The following is a 13,232-nucleotide window of genomic DNA, read 5'->3' as shown; positions in this document are numbered from 1 at the left end:
TAAAATATAACATCTTTGTTCAAAATGTTTAATAACAAGCATGGCAACAAACATGGCATAAGAACAATGCATGTTTAGAAAAATATATCTGCAAATGTATTTTTCAGAATACACTATACATTCACCTAACCTCTACTCGATATTAAACATTTACATTTCTAAAGTAATAGTTTCACTATAGAGTCACGGTAGAAAACAACACGGTCACTTTCCTCTTAATAATGTTTGCTTCAGGATGAACTTACACCAGGAGAAAGATTTTGGTATAAAACAGGCGAACAACCTGAGGTGTCCTTATTTTTAATTGGTATAGGTCTAGTTTTTAAATTGATGTTTTTTCACCAGTTTGACATGATAACAACCCTCCCCCCTCCACCATTCTCAGACACATTGTCCAATTATTCACAATAGCTTTTTCCTTAGACAATAAAATAAATGAAAATAGTACATGGACAACCTACAGCCACTCAGATTCTTACCTAAAAATACATAGTGATGAAACCTTATATGTTGGATATTGTCATACATAACAGGTTTATTATATAAAGCAGATGGTGTTTTGGGACTCCCCAAAACATACCCAGTAGTGATACTACAGGAATCAAACTAGGTGCAACCTCTTATTTTACTTAAAAACTCCAAAATATAAGGGTTAGGGTTTAAAAAAAAAAAAAAAAAAAGCTGAACAATTGAGTTGGAGTAAAAGAGGTTTTGGAATGGAGTCCTTTTCCATGTTTGAGTGAACATTAAGTGTTGGCTGTGTCTCCATAGCTTAAACACTGCTTTGAGTCTTCAGTGCAGGCACCTTTGTATTGTGGCTCTTCCCGAGTGTCTTTGAGGAGACTGTCCAGACTGAGAGATGCACAGAAGGCCCTGAAGTTGCGGTCAGTACCCGGCTGGATAGCCTCCTTTCCTGGGGTCGGACTCGGCACAGAGACGCTCTCCCTGCCGCACCACCGCTTGGACCACGGAGTCTGGAGTCGGCAGCAACTGTGTTACATGGTTCTTCTGGACCAGACCATCCACAACACTCTGCCAAGGTATCATTGTTACACAAACACATAATCTTTTGCTGCTGGTTAAGGTGTTACAGATACATGATAGGGGTGAATAAATTATAGTCAATTATGTATTGTGTAACATTAACATTTCTGATTGTTTTCCAATGTACACCAAATTATTTCTGGCAGACAGCACACTATGAAAATCAACTTGCATGAATCTGAAACTTGGTCGAGGTGGGTAATCTATTGAAGAAAACACCTTTTATTAATTATCATAGTAAAAGACAGTCATGGTGCCCAGAGGATGAATCCTAAAGACTTTGGTGATCTTGCATTTCATCTAGTGTAAAATAAAGGTGGACATTTGTGGGCGGGTTTTGTGAAATAATTCCACAACTATTGGATGGGATGTCATGAGATTGGTAGTCTTGCTTTGCCAGACCATCTAGGCTACACACTGCGGACCAGAGAAAAGTCTGGCTAATCCACACAGTATTTGGGGATGGGAGAAAACGGGCTCTGGTTTATTGGCAGTTCTTTAAACCAATCACAATCGCCACAGAGCTGCCGCAAAATAGTTGTACGAGAGAAAACTCAGATGGGACAGATAGTCTACCTAGCTGTCTCAATTTACCATGCAGAGATCTGAGGAGCAGTTAACCATAGTCTTCATAAACCGACCGGAATTTAAAATTCCAACAAAAAGGAAGGCGGAGGGAAACTGAAATCAACAAAAAGACATGCATTCTGTGGAATTTTCTGCGGCACTGGAGCAATCGCAGAAGTGGAACGTCAAGGATATAGACTATGAGATTTGGTACTGGCATTCATTTTTGTTTTAAAAGACATTTTTTGGGCATTTTCAGCCTTTATTTTTGACAGGACAGCTGAAGCTATGAAAAGGGAAATGACATGCAGCAAAGGGCTGCAGGTCGGAGTTGAACCCCAGCCCGCAGCGGCAAGGAGTAACTTCTACGTATGGATGACCGCTCTACCAACTGAGCTATCAGGCCGCCCAGTACAGGCATTCCTGTTCTCCTATCATGAGAACCAGTCAAATCTGTGAGCTCATGTTTGACTCTCCACTTCCAGCGGGCCGGACCCTGTCCGGGACAATCGCAGGCATTTATCTTCAAACTTGATGCAAAATCAAATGACGTCAATTTTGGCTCTCACACCTCAGTCACTACAGCAAACATAAAGATAGCTCAGTCCATATCGGAATCCCAATCTGTTCAGGTCCTATCCCCTGACCATTGGGCTATCCTGACCCTAACCGGTCAAGCTTTGGTATGTTTGTTACATTGAAGACGTGAAAGTTGGGATTTTAATTGTATAGTTTTTTTAAAATTAAAAAGGCAACTTGTTCTGGGGAGGATAATAATCATTACTATTAATTACTCTGGCCTGAGATTTCCTAGGAACCTTACCAACATTTTTTTCTGATTCTGATTCTGAAAAAGAAATGAATGCTGCAAATGTTAGTATAATATGATAATGGCTGGTGGATTTAAGAAAAGAAAAATAATAATTTATTGAATTAATTAAATATGAACATATCTGTCACTGTCAGTGGCTTGTTGATCTTATTTTTTTTATAGACATTATATTTTTGGTGTGTGTGTGTGTGTCAGACCCGCCTGCTGCAGAGAGCCTACAGGATTGAAACGGCAGCAGCTTTCAGCGACTTTAAAGTGAAACATTGTTATAGTGGACTTTGATGTTAAAATGTCTAAAGGTTGGCAGGATGGTCTGAAATGTTTTGCACGGTCTTCCGCTGTACGTTTTATTGGTAAATGTGAGATGTTCGAGTCACACACGTCTTGTCTTTATATCAAAAACAAGGAAATTAATTTGACCCGTTCTTCTCACTCCCACTTGGTCAGTGGCTCTCAGAGTGCACCTGGGACTGCTGGGATTGTCGCGAGTAATGAAAATCCCAAAAGCTGTCAATCAATATCTTCCTGTCAAGCGGGCACCTGATTGTTCCGTAAGCAACCGCGTACCCTGTTTACCGATAGTTACGTGTCTGCTGAAGCCAGATATGTTCAGGTCCTATCCGAGGGACTAAGCAAGCGTTCACGAAGCATAGCTCATATGGCGCCGTTTTAATGCTACCAAGCCCTCACCTCCCTTTAGCATCCCATTGACTGCCATTCATTTTGGCACCACTTTGACAGCATTCTTCTGCGTGACTCCTTTACATCTTAAGCGTTTAAAAACTTAAGTTGTCCATTGTTTATTTCTAAAGAAACACAACAATGTATAAAAGACTCCATTTCCTTATATCACACGTTATGGCTCCGTGGCAGACGTTTTTGTAGAAATAGGCTAACAAATGTGTCATAACCAAGCGACTTACTGTTGCTTAGCACGCAGACAGTTTTGACTTACATTAGCTGTTAATTACTAATGTTAACTAGCATTTTAGTTAGCAATAATTAGCCTGTGCCTATGTTATCTCCTAACATATACCTACTGTCTCCATCTCTGCAAGATTCGGAATGATAGAGATTTCTCTTTGCACAGCTACCAGAAGATCTATAACTTTCAGACAGGTTGCTCATGCCACATCTACGTCAAGCTCAGTTGGAGGCTGCGCAGTAATGCTTAGCACTCACCGGAAAAGTGCTTCTGATATCCTTCACTGGTCTCCGTCCAGAGCAACTGTATGTGTTGGTCCATTTCTTTAACTGTCTATGGTCCTATCCCTTGACCAATGGGCTATCCTACTAACCACTAGAGGTCAGTGCCTAACCTCAACCAATCAGACTGCTACACATGGCGGGTCCTGCCAAGAAACCAAGTTGGATTTATACAAAGGTGTATATGCCTATCCTTGTTAGCTTGTTACTTGTAAGCATGCTAACACTCTAAGAAGGTGAACATGGTATACATTATACCTGGTGAGCATAAGCAGGTTAACATTGTTGTTGAACATGTTAGCATACTGACTTGGCATTTAGCTTAAACAACAACTAGGCCTAAACGGAGTCGCAGTTTTTTTCACATTTTGTCATGCCTGCCCGTGGCATTATGTTTTTGGGTTCGTTCTTCTAGTGAAAGCGATATCTCAAGACCCCCTTGAGGGAATTTTTTCAAATTTGGCACAAATGTCTACTTGGACTCAAGAGTGAACTGATCAGATTTTGGGGGTCAGGATCACTGTACCATAACTAAAGAATTCCTATGCTCATTATGACATGTCATGCAAATGTCTGATAGGATAAAATGATGAAGTGATGCCATTTTATATCCAAAAGGTCAAGTTGACTGGGACATCATAATGTTCTGCAAAAACACTTTCCTGACCATTATTCAATGCCATGACTCTGGAACAAAAGGGGAGATTGTATCCGTGTTTCACATTAAGTCAGAGACTGAATTGGTGACACTAATCTTGGGTGCCAACCTTGACAATGTGTATGTATAGATCTTCTGTGCAGCTGGGTTAAACATGTCTTTTAAGCATCCACCTGTACGTTTTGCCAAAAACACATTTAATACCTTTTATTCAGTTCCTTCAAAGTCACTTACATATTTAATACTAGTTTTATTATTCGAAATTACGTTATGTGGTAATGCAGATGAGTGCTGGGATTGTTTGTTCTTTGTTGGTGCATCTAGATGCTTAAATACAATCTTAGACAAAAGACAAATACATACGTAACAAATGAATATATTACTAAAGTTAAGGTATGTCTATTTCTTTGTCTCCCATGTTTCAAGTCTTTGCAAGTTGATTTTCATACTGACATCATCAATGGTTTGTAGTCAAATTAGTGTGTAGTGACTCTAACAGCAGTTCAGCCATTTCATATATTTCAGATGTTGTTTTGCGTCCTTCGTCTCCATGTGTGACTCACCTTTTCAAAGCCCTGCTCCACTACTGTCATATTTGGGTTGAGCTGATTGTGAACCCGCGGCTCAGTCACAGCTTTCTTTAGGTCATAGTTGAAGAACAAGGAGTTTAGGATGACCTGTTTCAGCCAGAAAACAAAAATACTTTAAGTGTGTGTGTGTTGGTGTGTGTTGTGTGTGTGTTGTGTGTTTGGGTGTGTGTGTGTGTGTGGTGGTGTGGTGTGTGTGTGGTGTGTGGGTGTGGGTGTGGGTGGGTTGGTGTGAGGAGATAGAGGGATGTGTGTGAATGAATCAGACTTACTAAGCGGGTGGCTGTGGTGATTTTTGTGCCCCCGGACGCTCCTACCCCATTTTCACTTTGTTGTCTTTGTCAAAGATATAGTAGGACACATGGAAGACAGCGGTCTCTTGCCTGTAACACATAAATAGAATGTTTCTTTGACGTCTTAAATGAGAAATGTGTACTTTTTTTTAAATGGTCCATATGCAGCGTTTTAACAACCAAAAGGTGTTTATTTGACACATATTTAAAATGTAAACAAAGTACAGCAGTGAGCCAAAGTTGAAGATTGTAAATTAGCTTATTGCTTTAAAAGAGAGGCAGTGAATCCCACAGATTAGAAAGCAATTTGTTGACGCCATCCACTCATTTGCATATTTCTGAGGTCATTACACAATCGTTTGCATAAATCTTAGTGGTTGTGTCAGCAAGGTAGATAGAAAGAAATAGAAATCGGTAGGTAATCTATCTTGCAGTAAAAAAAAAAAAAAAAGATTCTACGAAGGGAGATAAAAAGATCAATGAAGAATTCTCAAAGAAGGTTGGCTTGCCCATGGCCAGGCCACCTCAGCTGCGTCTTTCTCCTGTAGAATCCCGCTGTCTCTCCTACCTAGACAAGCCCCTGCAACCCTGTCCCCTCTCCCCTTTCTACCAGACTGCGCACTGCGTGGTACATGAGGGAGGAGGGGGGGGGATGGGCTGCTCCTTACTAAACAGATTCAGAGAGAGGGGACTGTTTTGGCAGACACAAGAGAGAAATACCTTGTATTCTTGCTGGACAATACTGGCAACTTTTCTACAGAAAGTCGGCAGATTTGTTGCTAGTCGCTTTTGTGAAAAAAAGACGCTAAGTGGGTCTGAAAAGTTGCTAAATCTAAGTTGGCAACACTCTTTTCATGGAGACGGATGCAGTGTGCACGGAGGGGAAGGGCTGTGTGTGTGTGTGTGTGTGTGTGTGTGTGTGTGTGTGCGTGTGGTGTGTGCGTGTGCGTGTGCGTGTGCGTGTGCGTGTGCGTGGGGCGTGTGCGTGTGGCGTGTGCGTGTGCAGCGTGTGGTTAGTGACAGAGACCAACAGAGTAGGGAAGGGAAATGCAGCTGAATGAGTGTGTGTTTTAAATCGTTTTTAAATGTAAATGTGTTCCTGGATGGTTTCAGCACAATTTCATTTTTGTGTCAAATCTTAGGCACCTCTCCTTGATCCGCTAGCTGGATTAAATGCAATGTGTTGTGGCCGGTGTTAATTGGGTAGTGCACTGCCACAGATTAGTCTGTGTGGTAAAACACTCGGAGTAGTATGATGCTGTTTGTTAGCCAAAGCTTTCAGAGTTCCTGATGAAGACAAATGCAAGAACAAGTGAAGATAACCTCAACATCAGTCTCACTAGAGGAAGGGTAACCCTCTTCATGAGTGGGTAAGTAATTCAGAAAAACACTGCTAGCCATTAATACAGACGTGTCCAAAAGGCACAACCTAAATGTGTGATAACTCAGTCCAGCCACACCTGGTTGAATGAAATTGTTGGGTGAAGGAGGGATTCCAAAGCCGTTGGTCATGTACGGAGAGCTGAAGTCGTCCATTTCATCGTTGAAAATGATTCCTGTCGATCGAGACATGACTTTCGAACCAAAGCTGGGAAAATAAAACATTATCTTTTTAATCAGAAATTGATACAAAGTCACAGATGTTAATCTGCAAAACTGTTTACTTTCAGGAAATGTTTTATTCTGAAGGAAAGGCTATTTTTCAACTTGTTACTATAGATTGATGGTGCTGGTGGCCGCCACAGCGCTTCCATCCTCAGCTATGACCGAGAGGTGAGCCGTCCCGTGGTTGTCTGGGACAAAGTAGTCTGGCTCGTAGTAGCTGTCTGGGTGGGTTGTGTCGTCTGTAATTTTACTCCTGATGCCATCAGCAAAGTAGTCTGAGGTCATGTTTAGGAGGAGCTGAGGTGAGCAGAACAAGTCAGTCAGAGCAGACATTGCTGACAGTTTGTCATTAGATTAGATTTTTACTGCACATAAGAAAATACATAATAGATCAGTCAAAAGGGGAACAGGATACATACAGTATATAGTAAAAAATAGAAAATAAAACAACTGAAATGTGCAGGAGGAGCAGAAAAACAACATATTTGACACAGCTAAAGACAAGGCATAATTAATCAGGTATCAAAAATGTGAATGTTGGATAAATTATGCCAGAGAAATTATGATGTTGCTTTGCTTATCTGGACTAACGAAAAAGAGATAGTTTGCTTCAATTAATTTAGGCCAGTGCAGTTTTTAATATGACTTGGTAAACTGTTCCAACATAAAAATACGTACGTGGTAAACAATGGCAAAGCACTTGCCCTGCCCTTTGTAACAATACAGAAAACACTACTCCAATCTTCTCAAATCTGGGCTGAATAAATGCACAAGATATGTCACACCAAAACTGCCCCTATAAAACTGCACAGTAGATAGCAGAAGACAGCTTTCATCATACTGGGTGCAGTGAAGCTAGAAAGCTCCAAAATGAAAGCTCTGTCATGTAATAATAATAACATGAAGGCTTACATCAGTAATATTGAGATAACGTGGGTCCCCGAGTCTGCTCCTCTTGGCATAGGCGAAACGAAAAGCCTCTAGGATCCGATGGTACGTCAGAGTCTTTTTCTCTGCCGTAGACACACTTGTGTCTGTGAAGTTGTACCCTGCAAAATAATCACAGGAAAAACATGTCCGCAGCACATGAGCAATCACAATTTTTGGTATAATTGGGTAATCTTCTCCATCATTGTTGCTAAAAACCTATTTCAGTCGGTGGTAGGTCATTAAACTGTGAAATCTCAATTCAAATGACACAAACCCTTTCAGCAATATGAATGTGGGATTGCGTTTCTCCAGTTTCATTTATGAACACAATAAATCTTATCCCTCATTTGGAATTAATGATGCCACTGTTTATTTAATGCATGACTAAAGATCTCTGCCTGAACAGATGGGGGGGGGGAGTGGTGAATGCAATTTGGCAAGCAGAACTGAGTCGCAGCTCTGTTTTCTGCTTCCAAAACAGGCAGAGAAATATTCCAGGGACGACCTGGGGAAACCTGACACCTTTTCTTCTGCATGGCTGCACAAGCACATGGCCAGGCTGCTCACCATCCACTATGTTGAGTATGAGTGCCAGCACAGGGCCACTGGAGGGGGCGTCTGGGACATGCATGGTGTATTCCCCAAGGTTCAGCTTCAAAGGGTTCTCATTCAGCACAGGTTGGTACTCCAACAAATCATCCAGGGTGATAATGCCGCCTGGAACCAGCACAGAAGTGTGAATGTAAAATGAGGAATGCTGTTCAAATGAATGATTGTCAGTCATTGGGGTATTTTAATAAAATCTTCTAAGAAGAAATAACTAGTTTGGGTTCTATAATGGAAGGTTTGGTTCTATTCACTATCTCTAAAGACAACAATGTAGAAGAAAACAACATAAGACCTGCAGCCTGGATGTCGTTGACGATGCTCCTTGCCATCGACCCGTTATAAAACACATCTGGCCCCTCTTCTGCTATCCTTTGGTACGTGTCGGCCAGCTTTGGAAATTTAACAATATCGTTTTCCTTCAATATTTTTTTTTGAGAATCACAAAACACCTCACTGGAAAATGATAAAAGAAAAAGAAGTAAACCAGTTAAATTGTAGAAGGGTTTAAGTCTGTAGAAAATTAAAGTGTTTACCAGATTTGAAAATGTCCTGCTTTAGCGCTTTAGTGAATCCAGTAGCTGCTGTTCAGTTTAGCTGGTAATTTCTGCCTTTAATTGTTCGTTCTCACCACATGTTGGCATCTCTTTGAATGGACTCTTTGCTCTTGAAGATGGCATGAGCCAAAGCTTTTCCTATAGGAAATCCATCTCGAGCCAAGGCTATGCTGGGCTCAAACAGGTCTTTCCATGGCAGCCTGCCATGCCTCTTGTGGGCCATCTCGTAACCACGGATCTCCCCGGGAATGGCTATGGACAGTCCACCTGTCATGTAGAAACAGCAGTACCACTATTATGAAGCTCTTTCTCTCTGTCAACTGTCTGACTGGGGGACCAGCATACTAAGAAAACACTCTGAGGCTTCTATAGATGCTACAGTGTTCAATACATACTGTTAGGGCTGGGTGATATGGAGAAAATCAGATATCGTGATATTCTTGTCCTAATACCTCAATGTCGATATTGTGGAGATTTTTATGAGGTTGATAATTGGTGCTTTAACAAAAAATAACTTTACAACGCGATTTAAGATTAATAATCTTCAGTAATGTATATATAATAACTAAGTGGGTAAAGGTAAAAATAATAGAAGAGCTAGAACAGTCAAGTAAATTCAGAAAATGACATCACTTTACTGTAATCCAGCCTTTAAAACCAGGAAAAGACAAAACCCATTAACCCATTTACAATATAACAATTTCCAAAGTCTGAGACAAAATAATTAGTCTCATATTACGATTACAAAATACTATTGATATACAGTGGTGTGAAAAAGTGTTGGCCCTCCTCATTTCCTGTTCCTTTGCATGTTTGTCACACTTAAGTGTTCGGAACATAAACAATTTAAACAATAGTCAAGGACAAACAAGTAAACACAAAATGCAATTTGTAAATGAAGGTGTTTATTATTAAGGTGAAAAAAAATCCAAACATCATGGCCTGTGTGAAAAAGTGATTGCCCCCCTTGTTAAACTTACTATAACTGTGGTTGTCCACACCTGAGTTCAATCTTTAGCCACACCAGGCCTGATTATTGCCACCACTGTACACATCAAGGCATCACTTAAATAGGAGCTGCTTGACACAGTAAGGTCCACCAAGATCCTTAAAAGCTACACATCATGCCGAGACCCAAAGAAATTAAGGAACAATTGAGAAAGAAAGTAATTGAGATCTATCAGTCTGGAAAGGGTTATAAAGCCATTTCCAAGCTTTGGGAATCCAGCGAACCACAGTGAGAGCCATTATCCACAAATGGCGAAGACATGGAACAGTGGTAACCTTCCCAGGAGTGGCCGGCCGCCCAAAATTACCCCAAGAGCGCAGCGACACTCATCCAAGAGGTCACAAAAGACCCCACAACAACGTCCAAAGAACTGCAGGCCTCACTTGTCAGTTAAGGTCAGCGTTCATGCCTCACATCAGGAAAAGACTGGGCAAAAATGGCCTGCATGGCAGAGTTCCAAGGAAAAAACCACTGCTGAGCAAAAAGAACATCAAAGCTCGTCTCAATTTCCACAACACATCTTGATGATCCCAAGACTTTTGGGACAACTTCTGTGGACCAATGAGACAAAAGTGGAACTCTTTGGAAGGTGTTGTCCAAGTATATCTGGCGTAGAAGGACTGCATTTCATAAAAAGAACAATATACCAAAAGTATATGGTGGTGGTAGTGTGATGGTCTGGGGCTGTTTTGCTGCTTAGGACCTGGAAGACTTGCCGTGATAAAAGGAACTATGATTCTGCTGTCTACCAAGAGATGCTGAGGAGAATGTCCGACCATCGTTTCGTGTACTCAAGGTGAAACGAACTTGGGTTCTGCAGCAGGACAATGATCCTAAACACACCAGCAAGTCCACCACCGAATGGCTGAAGAAAAACAAAATGAAGACTTTGGAGGTGCCTAGCCTAAGTCTGTCCTGAATCCTATTGAGATGTTGTGGTATGACCTTAAAAAGGCCGTTCATGCTCAAAAACCCTCTAATGTAACTGAATTAGGACAATTCTGCAAAGATGAGTGGGACAAATTCCTCCAGGACACTGTAAAAGCCTCATTGCCACGTTATCGAAACGCTTGGTTGCAGTTGGTGCGCTAAGGGTGGCCCAACCAGTTATTAGGTTTAGGGGGCAACTTTTTCACACAGGCGGCTGGTTTGGATTTTTTTTCACCTTAATAATAAACACCTCATTTACAAATTGCATTTTGTGTTTACTTGTGTTGTCCTTGAATATTGTTTAAATTGGTTTGATGTTCCGAAAACCTTAAGTGTGACAACATGCAAAGGAACAGGAAATGAGGAAGGGGGCAAACACTTTTTCACACCACTGTATTTCCTAGCCCTACATGCAGTTATTTTATGTTTATGTAACCAGCAGCAGGGGCAGGGGAAGATGTAGCAAAGTTGGTAAGGATGATAGAGTCATTAGAGTCATTTCATAGTAGCTGCAATAGTCAGATCTCCACTGAGTTTAGATAATAAATAATAATAATAATAATATAATAATAATAATCTAATGAACGAGAGCTCTGGGGTCTGATAATGGAGCCAAGGTGGAAGTGCCTTAAACCTGTATTCTATCCAGTTTCCAGCAGGAGGTGACTCCACTGGTTGCAAAAAGAAGTCTGTTTTTATAGAAATCTGTTAGTATAAATGTACCTACTTCTCACTTCATTTTTTGATTTATTACCTCAAACATTTTCATAATGTTTTATGGACTCAATCGCTTATTTAGTAAGTTATGGTCCCATTTATTTTAAAATTGATGGTGAAGCTAAACGCCAACCTGTCAGTCAAGACAGAGGCTTAGCAATGCTAATCATGGCAAAATGTACATTAAAGTTGCACTCTGAGTTCTTGCATGGTTTCAGCGTAATTTCGTTTTTGTCTCAAATCTTAGGCATCTCTCCTTGATCCGCTAGCTGCCTGCAAAATAAATACACTGTGAAAAAGCCTGGTCTCGGGAGACAACACAGGGCTTGTAAACGTTATACACTAGGGGCACAGGCTGAGGGGGTGGGGGTTAGTGCACATGCACAATTCGGGGGGGGACAGTGAGCAGAGTTGATTGAGTAGCGTGAGTTGTATGTGAGATTGATTGGCTGGATTGGCTGGCTCCTAGTGTTTGTTCGATGTTTACGACCCCTGTGTTGTCTCCCGAGACCGGGCTTTTTCACAGTGTATTCAGGGGGAAGGCAGCTAGCGGATCAAGGAGAGGTGCCTAAGATTTGACACAAAAATGAAATTGTGCTGAAACCATCCAGGAACACATTTACATTTACTGTGTACTGTTGTACATTCAGATGAATGTCGCCAATACCCGGAGGTCAGTGTTTACCCGCCAGATGACTCACTGCAGAAGGGTTGATAATTGGCAACTTTCTCTTTTTAGCATTTAGCTTAGCACAACACCTATAGAAACAATCCAACACTAGCTTGCCCCCCCAGCTTCACCCTGTTGCCTAAAAATCGCCACATCCAGTTTAAAAATAGCAAGATGGCTATGGCCAAATTGCCAGACTCGACTCGGCCTGGGAAATACTCCCAACAGCTCGAGGTTAATAGCCTACCTGTACGAGAAAGCTTGGTATTGTTGCCAAACATATCTTCAGTGGCGTTCATCGGTGCCGTCTCCCTCGCATCTATGGTTTCCACCTTCCCTATTGAGCATGAAATAATGGCAGATTGCTACTTGTGTTTTTGCTTAGTCAACATTTGTTGAGAAGTCATAACCAATGATACACCCTCACCTGTGGAAGCGTCATAGATGACAAAGAAAAGCCCTCCCCCAATGCCCATGCTGTGAGCGTTCAAAAGACCAACACATAGCAAGGCAGCGATAGAAGCATCCACGGCAGAACCGTTTTTCTTCAAAATGTCCCTGAAAATACGAAAATACAACAAATTAGTAAAAGCCGGCACTCGCATATGCACATGTAGAAACGGAGCATACCACTGTATGTCATGAGTCTGAGAGCATCAGAGTCTTCTTACCTCCCCACTTCAGAACACTTTCCAGCATCGGCAGCCACAGCAGCTTTTGAGTAGAAGTGGTCCATGGGGGGAGGTGTGTTTTTCTTTCCCAAGCCCATGAACACCCCCAGGAACAGGCTCACTGCAGCCACCAGAAGGACCACCAGACCTGCAATCAGGGACTTCCCAACCATTTTCCTGCCCGGGTAAAATCAAAACTTCACAGTCAGACACCATCCTTCTGCTCAGAAACAAGTGTCCTCTGCTCCAAACAGCACCTATCATTTTCAGAGTGGTAGCCAAACCTTTACATGAATAACAAGGGGGTAAAAAAGCACATCATATTTTCTTTCTGTGAAAGAAAAAGCAGA

At 41.5% G+C, this 13,232-nt stretch overlaps 1 protein-coding gene across 1 annotated transcript; it reads right to left on the bottom strand.

Annotated features, from left to right (window-relative positions):
- On the bottom strand, nt 1-13,232 carry ggt1a (gamma-glutamyltransferase 1a). The gene is given in 13 exon segments (XM_032516828.1): nt 1-1,032; nt 4,871-4,984; nt 5,167-5,221; nt 5,223-5,277; nt 6,648-6,775; nt 6,902-7,089; nt 7,705-7,841; nt 8,290-8,439; nt 8,624-8,784; nt 8,960-9,152; nt 12,459-12,548; nt 12,639-12,769; nt 12,883-13,232. Coding segments are annotated over 13 exon segments (1,722 nt in total). The 5' UTR covers nt 13,056-13,232; the 3' UTR covers nt 1-885.

This window comes from Etheostoma spectabile, chromosome 5 (assembly GCF_008692095.1).
Source record: "Etheostoma spectabile isolate EspeVRDwgs_2016 chromosome 5, UIUC_Espe_1.0, whole genome shotgun sequence".
NCBI classification, from domain to species: Eukaryota; Metazoa; Chordata; class Actinopteri; order Perciformes; family Percidae; genus Etheostoma; species Etheostoma spectabile.
The sequence above is the reverse complement of the archived record's forward strand: the minus strand, read 5'-3'. Positions and strand labels throughout refer to the sequence as shown.